The following is a 15028-nucleotide window of genomic DNA, read 5'->3' as shown; positions in this document are numbered from 1 at the left end:
CGAGTAACCTTCTCTATATGACCAGTTCTAGTTTTTCAGAGTACACCCCATCTAACCGTATAGAAATTTATGTAGCTGCTATTACCAGGGATATTGTAGTTCCAATGGGTTCTATCAGGAATAGTGGTACAATACTTTTGATCAAAAGCGGGTCAGGCAGTGTGAAATGCACACTGACTGGAACATCGGGCATTGTATGAAGGATAACACAGTGTCCGTGTATAGGGCAAGAGTTGTATTTCTTATCCTTTCAATTGTATGTCCAGCAAAGCCCCCAGTTATTTCGCGCTTTCAGTATAAAAAACATTCTCTCCTCACAAGGAGACAGGTGCCACTGTGGGTAGCTTGTATCTCCTGCTGAAAGGAACTACTTCCGTCTTAAACGATTACCGACCACTTTTCCACAACGCCGTCGTACGTAGTGCTTCCTGAAGTATATCTCTAAGAGTGCTTGGAAACTTTTCCCTAACCGCAATAACCACGCCATTAGCATTCGCGACCACTTTTACATTTACATTTTTCTTCCAGATTCAATACTATTCTGTAAATGGCTATTTTGCAAAGCAGAGGAGGCAATACACCTCCTTGAGGTGTTCCTCTGCTACACATTCCATGTTATTAATACTGAACACATCCCCAGCTGTTAGTGAACTTCTTACGGTAATATTAATGTCTAGATACTCCAGCTCCTTCATGATTTGCGTCGGTTTTACAGTATTGAATGCACCTTCAATGTCAAGTTATGCCACCATTGAATATTCTTTGGCAGAGAGACAAGCCTCTATGTAGGCGACTACTACTGTATGCATGATGTTGCCGAAACAGGCGATCTCCAGCGATCTTTTCCCTAAGATATGTTTCTATCAACCTCTCTAAGGTCTTCAGTAGAAAGAATGACAGACTAATAGGACGAAATCTTTCGCCTTCGTGTGGTAAGGTTTTCCTGCTTTGGAATGAAATGACCTTTGTATCCTTCCATCCCACAGGTATGTAGGATATGTTGATACAAGCAGAGTATATCTCCCTAAGCCAGGGAACAAGGCACAGCTTGTAATTCAACCGGTGATACATCATCCAGGCCTGGCGACTTAAAGGAGTCGAAACTTATTATCGCCCAAAGGATTTTCGACTCAGACACAATTTCCTCAATAACCTCCGAGAAATTCTTACCAGTGACCAGCACTTCTGGCGCCAAGTTGTTCGTTGAAGAGTTTCCGGGGATATGTGTCCAGAGAATAGGATCTTCTTTAGCCTAGAGGCCTCAGATGTATCCTCCACGGAGCTACAGAATTCCACCGAGGAGGGACCATTTATGGAGTATTTTCTCCACGGCTGAAACTAATATAACGATGATCAGAGAAACTGTGGTCGTCCAACACTTCCCAGTCGCATATCCTTATGCTTAGATCTTCTGATACAAAGAAAATATCTAGTACCTTCTGCCTGTTCCTGGTAATAAAGGTCGGTTTATTCCTTTTATTTCAAATCACCTGATGACAACTTTTAACATATTCGATAAGAAGTTCACCCCTTTTGTTGACATCCGAACTTCCCCATATCTGGTGATGTGCAATTAGCATCACTTCCTACAATGAGATTCTTTTTCCCTGCAAAAGCGGCTTCACCCAGCAACTTAAGGCTTGAATGCGGCATCTCTGAATCGTGTGCCATAATAAGACTACTGAATCTTCAGTGCTTAACGACGGAAGAAGAAAATCATTTAGACTACTCTTTGCAAGAATATAAGTCTCTGTGTCTCTCATTCCCCGTGCTATTTAGTAGTTTAAATCCAGGAATTCTTAGTCCACGAACCATTCTTCCACACACCCATGGTTTATGGATAAGAACCACTTCAAAATCCTCCTCCCATCAGAAGGAACTTCAGTGCCGCCGAGGCGTCCTTACAATTGAGGAGATTCAGTTGAAGAAGAAGTTGGAAATTCATCTACAGAAATTGGACCATCTCCAGAAATTGTGTTAGCCACGTCCTCGGCTGTTAAGAAAATAGTGGATCCACTTTCCCTCAGGACACTGGACACTTGCGGCGTGGATGAGTCCTTAATAGATGCTCGACCAGCTGCTGCTGTCCAAGTTCCTTTTGAGCTCCATCCTTCCCTGCTGGCGCATACCTTGAGCCCAATCCAACCGAATGACCCTGCCACACTGAGTTTGTCGGGTCCCGTTTCGATCGTGGCAGGGGAATTTTCTGTCTCCTGTAAACCGCCTGACTTAAGATATGTGGTCGATAGTTTCACAGACATACGTTCAGCAACATCTTCTGAGTCGTCTTCTGATTCCCCAACCCCACCACATCTATAGCCCTTCAGTCTCAACTTGTTGAATCCGTAGGATAGAATTCCTTCAGACTTTTTAAGTCCTGTGAGACAGCCGGAGTTAGGTACGATTACTGCATGTTCCCGGTCACCATCAGCCTCATCCAATCTAACAACCTCCCATTCAGTGGTTGAAATATGGGGATTACATACCCTTAGTACCTTAGTACATACCTTAGTATGGATTCAGGATCTGAGGGAATCCTTAGTATCCAAGCATTTGCCATTGGATGGGAATTAATATCTTCCTTCTTGAATAAATCCAGTGCTGCGCTTTACCAAATCTCGTCAACCTTTAGGGCACAACCAATCATTTCACATGAGCGTTGATTTGCGAAAGCAATTAGCCTTTATCTGCTCTGATATAGCGTCCATCGTCATAAACTGGAGAAGGCCCAGGCATTTCCGCAAGGACATCAGAGTATACCGATGACAGTTCATTGACTATCCCACTCCAACTGTTTCTCTGTTCTTCACCTTTGTTCACAAATATCACCACCAAGCTGTCCCTAACGACATCGGAAAAGGTTCTTGGACCCATCTTACTATTGTTCGCCTTCCTTCTGTTGGGCATGGGATGCCCTCCAGCTGACCGCTGCCTTATGGCTAAATGCGATGGCGTTTCCGAATCTAGATGTGTAGCCTTTGGGGTAGCCTGTGCAGCGAATCTCCCAGTCCAATTAAGGAAGCCTCTCTTCTTACCGGTGAACGATTTAGGATCATTCGCACCAAGCCTCTCAATAAACCTGAGAGCTATCTGCCTATTATTATTCCAGCCTCTTAAAGACCGCATTGATTTGCCGAAGAAGGCCGATTGCCTAAGCAAATTATGGTCAATAAATTGACGTGAATTTTTTATTTAAAAAATTGTTTTCCAAGCCAGCAAATAAAAAACCAACCAAAACAAAAATCAGCTGTTTTTTAGCAAATTTTCACTGGAAGTCTTTCGCGTACTTTTGCTCTCATTTTTTTAAAGAGAGTAAAATGTCTCTTTCTCTCCCGCAAATTTTTACTGGCAAATTTTGACTGGAAAAGTACGAACAGACCTAATATCAGAACTAATGCTACTAATAACAACACAAATAACTACTAACAATCAGAAGACGGTGTTTGCTGTTATCAGCACTTTTTCTTTAATGGCGTGCCGCAGTCCGACACCTCTTTGGAGAGAAGTTTTACATGGCATAGTACCTCACAAATGGGAAAACCACTAATGAAAATTTTTTCTGATAGTCTCACCAGGATTCGAAACCAGGCGTTCAGCGTTATAGGCGGACATGCTATCCTCTAATAAATAATATTTAAAGTTTGCAACTGCGAGAAAGTAGATATCTCTTCGTATAAATAAATTTCAGATTTTCATTTTCTCCATTTATCATTTTCTCCAATAATTGCACAACTTAGGTTTTATTAGGACATTAAGCAAAATGTTGCCGTATTGAGCAACTGTTGAACGAAATGTTAACCCAACATCACTTCTATCAAAAGAGGAATATTACTTGATTTTTAATAAGTTCAAAGAAGAATTTGAGCACGCTATTGGAGTAGAATGTAGTTGGTTTTCCGTAAAAATTCATCAACGTTGATTTTTTGGTTGTTTCCAGTTCGTTATTGTAGAATTTTATGGAAAAAAGGAATTTAAAGTTAATTGGACAATGCCTTGTTAAAATTTGAGCCATTTGAGAGCAAAAAACAAAATCGTCATCAATATATTAAAGCTAATTCATGGATAGCAAAATGATATCATTCCTGCTACTTTGGGATCACAGCAAAGCCTTGGACATATTAAACATAATATTCTTACCCAAAAACTTTTGAAATTAGCTAGCAAAGTGATATCAGCGTATCTAACACAAAGATAGTTGATAAAACTCCCAAATCGTACTTAAAGATGTCCCTCAATATTCTATTCTTGATCCTCTTTTATTCTCAATGTATATAAATGACCTGCCTGAAGTGCCTGCAGACAAATATAGGCATACTTATGTTGAACAAGGTATTTTACACCAGGGAACCTTTACCAACATTTGCATTTCGCAGGATCGAACCGTGGCCTAAAACTGACGAAATCTCTGGCACAAACCTACCACCAAACATTCAGAGTATAAGCAATGCTACATATTTCATGAACGAGCTATTTGAATTCTTCAAGCAAACTACGAATTAACTTCCGATATACAGTGGCGTAGATATGTGACTACATACCTTTTCAAAAATAGCAGTTATATTAACAGTGAAGTTGATAGGACAAGATTTTTCCCTTAGAATTTTAACTAATTGTAATACTAGGAACCATTGTAAACATTTTTTGTTGCAATAGACATATGGTGAAAAAAATTTTTGGTGGAAAAATGTCCGTGTTTTTGAGTGCTGTAGGTAAACATTTTGGTGCCACTGTATGTGTTCTTAAGTAATTACTGCTAGTTATTAAAGTTGTTAAATTTAATATTCATTTTAAATATTATAATCAACGTATTATGTACTAAGTTTTGAGGCATCATATTAACTTATAAGATATGATCTTGTTGTGCTGGTGTTACACTAAATAAAAATACAAACAAATAATTTAACAGCCTACATCTAACTATAAAATTAAGATATCCGCACAGACAAGCACATCCTGAATAACTTTGGAAGATCTAATCGGCCTCCAAATAGCGTTTGAGGAAACCAAGCAAGATTCAGCTCACACTTTATCACCAAATGTCACTGCAGATGGGTTAGTTCCTGAAAACAGTGGCGACCACAATTTTTCATAACAAAATTGAAAGTATTGTAGTTGTTGTTGCCAATAAAAGACTCAAGTTTAACTTAACAACTATTTAAATCTGTCTTTATTTAATATAAAATTGTGCGACAATAAATTCGATTAACTTTTACGAAAGTCTACAGCTGAAGGCTGAACAATTAGCAATTTTTGCTAAAATAGCAAACATTTTCTTCGGATTTTAGATTGTAAAAATTCAAAAATAACCTTAAAATATAAGAAATACACTTAAAAGTGTATCTTTCATCTCATCTTTGAATTTTAGGGGCATATGCGTAAAATTTGTTCTAGTTTTTTATAATTTGAAATTTTTAGCGATTTTAATTAACAACAAACAAAGTAACTACTTAAAACATATTTAGTTTTTAAAACAAAAAACTAACGCCAAAAATTAAGAAAAACAAGTAAAAACGTGCTAAGTTCGGCCGGGCCGAATCTTATATACCCTCCACCATGGATCGCATTTGTCGAGTTCTTTTCCCGGCATCTCTTCTTAGGCAAAAAAAGGATATAAGAAAAGAGTTGCTCTGCTATTAAAACGATATCAAGATATGGTCCGGTTCGGACCACAATTAAATTATATGTTGGAGACCTGTGTAAAATTTCAGCCAATTCGTATAAGAATTGCGCCCATTGGGGCTCACGAAGTAAAATAGAGAAAACGATTTATATGGGATCTGTATCGGGCTATAGACCGATTCAGACCATAATAAACACGTTTGTTGATGGTCATGAGAGGATCCGTCGCACAAAATTTCAGGCATATCGGTAATAATAATTGCGACTTCTAGGGGTCAAGATGTCAAGATCCCAGATCGGTTTATATGGCAGCTATATCAGGTTATGAACCGATTTGAACCTTATTTGACACAGTTGTTGAAAGTAAAAATAAAATACGTCATGCAAAATTTCAGCCAAAACGGATAGGAATTGCGCCCTCTAGAAGCTCAAGAAGTCAAATCCCCAGATCTGTTTATATGACAGCTATATCAGATTATGGACCGATTTCAACCATACTTGGCACAGTTGTTGGATATCATAACGAAATACTTGGTGCCAAAAATTCATTTAAATCGGATAAGAATTGCGCACTCTAGAGGCTCAAGAAGTCAAGACCCAAGATCGGTTTATATGGCAGCTATATCAGGTTATGGACCGATTTAAACCATACTTGGCACAGTTGTTGAATATAATAACAAAACACGTCGTGCAAAATTTCATTCCAATCGGATAAGAATTGCGCACTCTAGAGGCTCAAGAAGTCAAGACCCAAGATCGGTTTATATGGCAGTTATATCAGGTTATGAACCGATTTGGACCATACTTGGCACAGTTGTTGGATATCATAACAAAACACGTCGTGCAAAATTTAATTTCAATCGGATAAGAATTGCGCCCTCTAGAGGCTCAAGAAGTCAAGACCCAAGATCGGTTTATATGGCAGCTATATCAGGTTATGGACCGATTTGAACCATACTTGGCACAGCTGTTGGATATCATAAAAAAACACGCCGTATAAAATTTCATTCGAATCAGATAAGAATTGCGCACTCTAGAGGCTCAAGAAGTCAAGACCCAAGATCGGTTTATATGGCAGCTATATCAAAACATGGACCGATATGGCCCATTTACAATACCAACCGACCTACACTAATAAGAAGTATTTGTGCAAAATTTCAAGAGGCTAGCTTTACTCCTTCGGAAGATAGCGTGCTTTCGACAGACAGACGGACGGACGGACGGACGGACGGACGGACGGACGGACGGACAGACGGACGGACATGGCTAGATCGACATGAAATGTCACGACGATCAAGAATATATATACTTTATGGGGTCTCAGACGAATATTTCGAGTAGTTACAATCAGAATGACGAAATTAGTATACCCCCCATCTTATGGTGGAGGGTATAAAAACAAATTCATGTGTAGCAAGTGCTTCAATTGTTGTTCAGAAGCTAAAAATAATTGTATGGTTTCATTCATAGGTAAGAATTTTTAATTTAATATCAGCAGACAATGTTTGCTGATATCAGCAGACTAATTTTTCTGGTTGTAGAATTGATATTGAAACAATAAACAACACTCGTGCATATATTGAACCCAAGAAATAGTAATCTTTTTTTAGACATTGGATTGAAGTCTTTAATTCCCAACTTTCTTAAAAAGAAATTCTGATTGGAATGAAATGCTCTGCGGCCGTCGACATGTTATAGAAAAATACATTTAAAAAATGAAACTTCGCATATAGCCATTTTAACTAAATTCCGAAATTCGCTTTTTCTTTCGTTACAACTCAAATTACGGCTTGGACCATTCTTATATATTTGCATTGAAAGAAGGTGTAAACAATTTCAAAAAATGCTTGAAAAATATGTTGTGGAATGCATAGTATTAGAATACGTTATAGATTCCAAAGTATATCACCAAATGCAAATGCATATTGTGTTGACACATAAAAACTGTTTGAAAAATGTATATTACTTAGTATTTCGTATTTTTACTTTTCATCATTTTAGAACAACTTGATAGAATCGAGGAGGGAATGGATCAAATCAATGCTGACATGAGAGAGGCAGAAAAAAATCTCAGTGGAATGGAAAAATGTTGTGGTATTTGCGTTTTACCCTGTAACAAGTAAGTACCTTTAACTAAGAAAATTTAATAAAAGAACGAATCAGTTATTTATTGAAAAGAAAATTTATTTCCATTAACTAACTGATTTCAAAATATACGAAATTTTGAAAAATTAATTGCGAGTGTCGTTGGCAAACATGGAGCCCATCCCGAGAAAATTTTGTAAGCGACATATTTCGGTCTTCGTTTTTTAATCGATATGAACAAGAAACACTTATAGGCATAGTCTCGTCCAATATCAGAACTTTATTCCGCAAAAATGTACCCTTATTAACTTAGTTTGTATTTGAATTATTTGGGTCTCAAGAAGTCATATCGGAACTAAAGGGGGCCTATATCACCATATTGACCGATTCGGATAAAACTTGGCACTGATGTTGTAAGTCACAAGATAGGGTTTTGGGCCAGATTTCAGCCAAATCAGTTGAAGATTGAGGCTACTAAGGACTCTAGAAGTCAAATCCAGCGACCGGTTTATATGGGGGCAAAAACCGTTTAAATATTTTCACTAAGTGTGGTAAAGCTTTTACAACAAATCATCCTAAATTAAAGATCCCTGCAAGCAAAGTAAATAATTTGTAAGAATGAGCTGTTCAAAGGTTAACTGCAAAAACTTGTCTGTAGATTCTATGGTACCCTGCTGTCTTTGTCTTGACTCTTATCACAACAGATGCGTGGAATTAACCGCTTGAACTGCTGACAATCTAAGTGAAAAAAGCTTACGTTGGTGCTGTAGTAAATGCAAATCGTATGATGCCGAATTTTGTACTATTTTCAAAACTACACGTTTGGAATTTAATAAAGTATGCCTTGCCAGTCATGGAAAAACTCAACAAATATAAGGCAATGTTCGATAGGATGAATGGATGAATTTCTTCAATCTCCTTCTGATTCTTTACGTAAAAGAAAGAAGCCGTCCGATATTGCTGCCAGCACTGCGGTAAACGACGAAATAAATGTTCCACCTGTTCCGAAAATCGCTCTTCTTTATACTCCCTCTACAAGTGCATCCATCTTAAAAACCACCGATGTCGACAAATTACCACAGAATTTCCACCAGCCACGAATCAATTTTTTCGCCCCTTAAACCAGCCGAAATCTATAAATGTTCCAAGCACTCCAAGTCCAAATTTACGTGTTATCGTACCGAAGAAAACGATATTTTGCTGCTGAAACTTCCGAAAACGATATAACTACATATATTATTAGCAAGATTAGCGCTATTCATGAGATTAAGGTCTTTAAATTTAAATATGCTGAAAAATATGTAGTAAGACTACATTTTAAATTAATGTTTCTGAATATATTTTTGAAATAATTTTAAATCCATCTTTCTGGCCTCCTAAAGCTGTAATTCACGAATATGTTTAGAGGGATACTCAAAAATCTGATGTGGTTCAAGAAACTTATTGTAACACCTTCTGTTAAAGATATTTACATTGTATATCAAAATGTTGGAGGCTTAAATTCTGTGTTATCCCCCCTATTTATTGATAGTTTTGATTTAAATCGCGATTTAATTGGATTCACTGAGACCTGCCTCCAAGATGTATATGTCTAGCATACGTCGTCTATTCTTTGGTCAATTGAATCAGTCTAACGATATCCTAATTGCTCTCGGAGATTGTTTTGCCAAACATAAAAAGGACGTATAGTCCGGACACTAATGATCTTTTACCTACTGCATTATTGAAAGTATTAAGCAATGTATTAGACCATTATTTAGTTTCGGCTTACTAGAAATTAATAATATTTATAAATATCATCCAACACTAAAGGTACAATTATCCTTAGAGTCCTCTTCTAAGGATCCATCTAACTCTTAGTTGGTCGAAACTAGCTATTGTTTCTCTAAAACAGACTACAACCAATTGAATTCATTTTTAGGTTGGATCGATTGGACTATATTTCAATCTTTGGAGTCATTAGATAAGATGATTGAAATGTTTTACTCTATTTTGAAGATATCTAGAGCTGTTCCGAACACATTTATTTCTAGGAATACTGGTTCGTCGTGGAATTCTGCTGCTTTATAAAGATTAAAGAACAGGAAAATAAGCTTTATAAAAGATTTTAAAAAAGTGGTTCTACTTTGGACTTTGTAAATTACACCGTCATAAGATCGGAATATACCATCTGACATAAAAGACTATATCATGGCTATATATGGAGAATGAGGAATGAATTGATATGTAATCCTAAATCTTTTTTTGGTTTCATTAAATCTAAGCGTCGATCTTATGTTTGTCCAAAGATGTTACATTTCGGAAAAGATGTTGCAGATGATGACACTGGAATTACTAATTTATTTGCCTCATTTTTAAAATAACCTATACTGATAAAGTATATAATTCTACACACCACTTTCTCTATGGTATTACGGAATTTTTGACTATTACTGTTCCATTATTAGATGTTACAAAAGTGTTACGCAATCTGAAATGCCTAAAGGACACAACGGGCCCAGGCCCGAATGAAATCCCTTCGTGTATTTTTAAACACTGTGCAGAAAATTTTGCATTTCCTCTCTCTAAAATATTTAATAAGTCTCTGGATACTGGCTATTTACCACCAATTTGGAAAGAATCTTTTATTGTTCCTTTATTTAAATCGGGTATTGGAACTAAAGCGTCGAACTATAGAGGAATTACTAAATTGAACACAATTCCAAAATTATTTGAAAATATGGTGACTGAGGCATTCTCTTTTTAAGTTTCATCTATTTTTGTAAATTTCAACATGGCTTCCGGAAACATCGGTCTACTTTAACAAATCTTTTGAAATTAATTACAATTGTGAATGAAGGGTTTAGAAGGCGATATCAGACGGATTGTATTTATACGGACTTCAGTGAAACTTTTGATTAGGTTAATCATGAATAATTGTTATTGAAGTTGTATGTTATGGAGTTTTCCAAGGCATTCTTGAACTGGATAAAATCCTACCTAAGAGCTCAAATGGTCAAAATAAGAAATGGTGTCCCTCTAATGTATGCAGATGATGTAATGCATATTGCAATCTGATCTATAAATGGTACAATACTAACTTGTTGGAACTTAACACTTTGAAATGTAAACATATGTCTTTCTTTCGGCTCAAGAAGATAGACATAAGCTATTATTTGAATGATTGTAAAGTATAGTACGGGATTCTATTCATGATTTGGGAATTCTGTTGGGCCAACAGTCAATTTGTGAGTAGTAGTTTAGAATATGAGTCCATTATATGGGATCCGGCCTATTCTATTCACTCAAATGCGTTTGAGTCGGTTCAAACACAATTTATTTTATTTTCCGTCAGGGGGCGTGGCTGGGATCCTCGGGCCCATCTGTCGTATGAATTCAGATTAAACTTAATTAAATTACCTTCATTGAAAACCGACGTACAATGCTAAATATTACTTTCCTTCTCAAAATTACGCAAGTCAAAATAATCTCCGATATCATTTTGAATAGAATTTATATAAATGTTTCTTTTAGACCATCCCGTAACTATCAGCTGCTTCAATTAAGTTATTTAACCCTTTACGCCACCTCGTGATCTGTTAAAAGAAACTTTATACTACACCTTAATACATAGTTTTTATACCCTCCACCATAAGATGGGGGGTATACTAATTTCGTCATTCTGTTTGTAACTACTCGAAATATTCGTCTGAGACCCCATAAAGTATATATATTCTTGATCGTCGTGACATTTCATGTCGATCTAGCCATGTCCGTCCGTCTGTCCGTCCGTCCGTCCGTCTGTCTGTCGAAAGCACGCTATCTTCCGAAGGAGTAAAGCTAGCCTCTTGAAATTTTGCACAAATACTTCTTATTAGTGTAGGTCGGTTGGTATTGTAAATGGGCCATATCAGTCCATGTTTTGATATAGCTGCCATATAAACCGATCTTGGGTCTTGACTTCTTGAGCCTCTAGAGTGCGCAATTCTTATCTGATTCGAATGAAATTTTATACGGCGTGTTTTTTTATGATATCCAACAACTGTGCCAAGTATGGTTCAAATCGGTCCATAACCTGATATAGCTGCCATATAAACCGATCTTGGGTCTTGACTTCTTGAGCCTCTAGAGGGCGCAATTCTTATCCGATTGAAATGAAATTTTGCACGACGTGTTTTGTTATGATATCCAACAACTGTGCCAAGTATGGTTCAAATCGGTCCATAACCTGATATAACTGCCATATAAACCGATCTTGGGTCTTGACTTCTTGAGCCTCTAAAGTGCGCAATTCTTATCCGATTGGAATGAAATTTTGCACGACGTGTTTTGTTATTATATTCAACAACTGTGCCAAGTATGGTTTAAATCGGTCCATAACCTGATATAGCTGCCATATAAACCGATCTTGGGTCTTGACTTCTTGAGCCTCTAGAGTGCGCAATTCTTATCCGATTTAAATGAATTTTTGGCACCAAGTATTTCGTTATGATATCCAACAACTGTGCCAAGTATGGTTGAAATCGGTCCATAATCTGATATAGCTGTCATATAAACAGATCTGGGGATTTGACTTCTTGAGCTTCTAGAGGGCGCAATTCCTATCCGTTTTGGCTGAAATTTTGCATGACGTATTTTATTTTTACTTTCAACAACTGTGTCAAATAAGGTTCAAATCGGTTCATAACCTGATATAGCTGCCATATAAACCGATCTGGGATCTTGACTTCTTGACCCCTAGAAGTCGCAATTATTATTACCGATATGCCTGAAATTTTGTGCGACGGATCCTCTCATGACCATCAACAAACGTGTTTATTATGGTCTGAATCGGTCTATAGCCCGATACAGATCCCATATAAATCGTTTTCTCTATTTTACTTCGTGAGCCCCAATGGGCGCAATTCTTATACGAATTGGCTGAAATTTTACACAGGTCTCCAACATATAATTTAATTGTGGTCCGAACCGGACCATATCTTGATATCGTTTTAATAGCAGAGCAACTCTTTTCTTATATCCTTTTTTTGCCTAAGAAGAGATGCCGGGAAAAGAACTCGACAAATGCGATCCATGGTGGAGGGTATATAAGATTCGGCCCGGCCGAACTTAGCACGCTTTTACTTGTTATTTTTATACCCTCCACCATAAGATGGGGGGTATACTAATTTCGTCATTCTGTTTGTAACTACTCGAAATATTCGTCTGAGACCCCATAAAGTATATATATTCTTGATCGTCGCGACATTTTATGTCGATCTAGCCATGTCCGTCCGTCTGTCCGTCCGTCCGTCCGTCTGTCTGTCGAAAGCACGCTAACTTCCGAAGGAGTAAAGCTAGCCGCTTGAAATTTTGCACAAATACTTCTTATTAGTGTAGGTCGGTTGGTATTGTAAATGGGCCATATCGGTCCATGTTTTGATATAGCTGCCATATAAACCGATCTTGGGTCTTGACTTCTTGAGCCTCTAGAGTGCGCAATTCTTATCCGATTGGAATGAAATTTTGAACGACGTGTTTTGTTACGATATCCAACAACTGTGCCAAGTATGGTTCAAATCGGTGCATAACCTTATATAGCTGTCATATAAACGATTTGAATGAATTTTGACACGTAGTATTTTGTTATGATATCCAACAACTGTGCCAAGTATGGTTCAAATCGGTCCATAACCTTATATAGCTGTCATATTAACAGATCTGGGGACTTGACTTCTTGAGCGTCTAGAGTGCGCAATTCTTATCCGATTGGAATGAAATTTTGAACGACGTGTTTTGTTACGATATCCAACAACTGTGCCAAGTATGGTTCAAATTGGTCCATAACCTTATATAGCTGTCATATAAACAGATCTGGGGACTTGACTTCTTGAGCTTCTAGAGGGCGCAATTCCTATCCGATTTGGCTGAAATTTCGCAAGACGTTTTTTATTGGTACTTTCAACCACTATGTCAAATAAAATACAAGTCGTTTCATAACCTGATATAGCTGCCATATAAACCGATCTGGGATCTTGACTTCTTGAGCCTCTAGAGGTCGCAATTATTATCCGATTTGCCTGAAATTTTGTACGACGGATTCTTTCATGACCATCAACATACGTGTTTATTATGGTCTGAATCGGTCCATAGTCCGATACAGCTCCCATATAAATCGATCTCTCTATTTTGCTTTTTGAGCTCACAAAGAGCGCAATTCTTATTCGAATTGGCTGACATTTTACACAGGTCTCCAACATATAATTTAATTGTGGTCCAAACCGGAGCATATCTCGATATCGCTCTAATAGCAGAGCAAATCTTTTCTTATATCCTGTTTTGCCTAAGAAGAGATGCCGGGAAAAGAACTCGACAAATGCGATCCATGGTGGAGGGTATATAAGATTCGGCCCGGCCGAACTTAGCACGCTTTTACTTGTTTTCATTTTATCTTAAATTTTGTATTTATTTGTATTGTATATATATTCAGTTATGATTTAGTCTATAAGGATTATATAATCTTAGACTTAAGAATGAATGAAAAAAAAAGACCGATCAGGATCATACTTGGATGGATGTTGGAATAGATCAAGTCTTTATTCTAAATTTAAGCCAAATCGGATGAAAATTGAGGCTTTTAAGGACTCATGCACTCAAACCCAGGAATCGGTTTATATGAGGGCTGTATCTATTTGTAGTTTGAGTGAAATTGCATACCGGGAGTAGTCACATAATTAACCGGCTCTTATTGTTTCTGTGCCGGCTGCTGTATTCAGCCTTGAAGCATATCGAATTGGGCCTAGTAATATAAAGATTGTAATTGGACACTAGGGAGTACTAAAGAATTTTCGTTTTCATGTACTGATTCTCCCAAAAATTCCTTTCAAATAATTCTTTTAATTTGCATTATCATGGGAAACAGTGTGTAAAATATAATTTAAAACAATGTGAAGAAATTTTAAAATCCAAACCATGCATTTCGGATTTGGAAACAACTCTGGAGTTGGACAATTCCATCAACTGAGCATGTAAGCCAACATTGTTAATTCAACCATGCTTTCTAAAAATATTGGGTTTCTACAAAGTTGTCGCACTCACAATGTTTGTTACGACATAAATTTCGTTAAAATTCCACCCAGATAGTCCGCCTCTTTCTGTAGTAACGCCGGAAATATTCCACCAGGTTCGGATGCCTTGAATGGTTTGTTTCCGTGAGTCCCGTCGTATCCTGTGGAAAATGGGTTTTCATCAAAAGCCCCAACGTGTCCTCCGCTGTCTCTGCTCTCACTCCCATGTCGTCTACTTATGTTTCAGTTTGGACATGGGTTTTGTGAGAGAAACTTTTTTATATTGGCGGCGTCATTAA

At 37.4% G+C, this 15028-nt stretch overlaps 1 protein-coding gene across 2 annotated transcripts in view; it reads left to right on the top strand.

Annotated features, from left to right (window-relative positions):
• The window catches only part of LOC106091404 (synaptosomal-associated protein 25), a 179887-nt gene that overhangs the window by 125020 nt on the left and 39839 nt on the right, over positions 1-15028 (top strand). For both annotated transcript variants that reach the window (XM_059362277.1, XM_059362276.1), the window contains exon 5: positions 7621-7738. In XM_059362277.1, coding sequence (XP_059218260.1) covers positions 7621-7738 — 118 coding nt within the window. The remainder of the gene's footprint in view (positions 1-7620; positions 7739-15028) is intronic.

The sequence above is a fragment of the Stomoxys calcitrans genome, chromosome 2 (genome assembly GCF_963082655.1).
Source record: "Stomoxys calcitrans chromosome 2, idStoCalc2.1, whole genome shotgun sequence".
In the NCBI taxonomy this organism is placed as follows: Eukaryota; Metazoa; Arthropoda; class Insecta; order Diptera; family Muscidae; genus Stomoxys; species Stomoxys calcitrans.
This window is presented reverse-complemented; position numbering and strand designations above follow the sequence as displayed.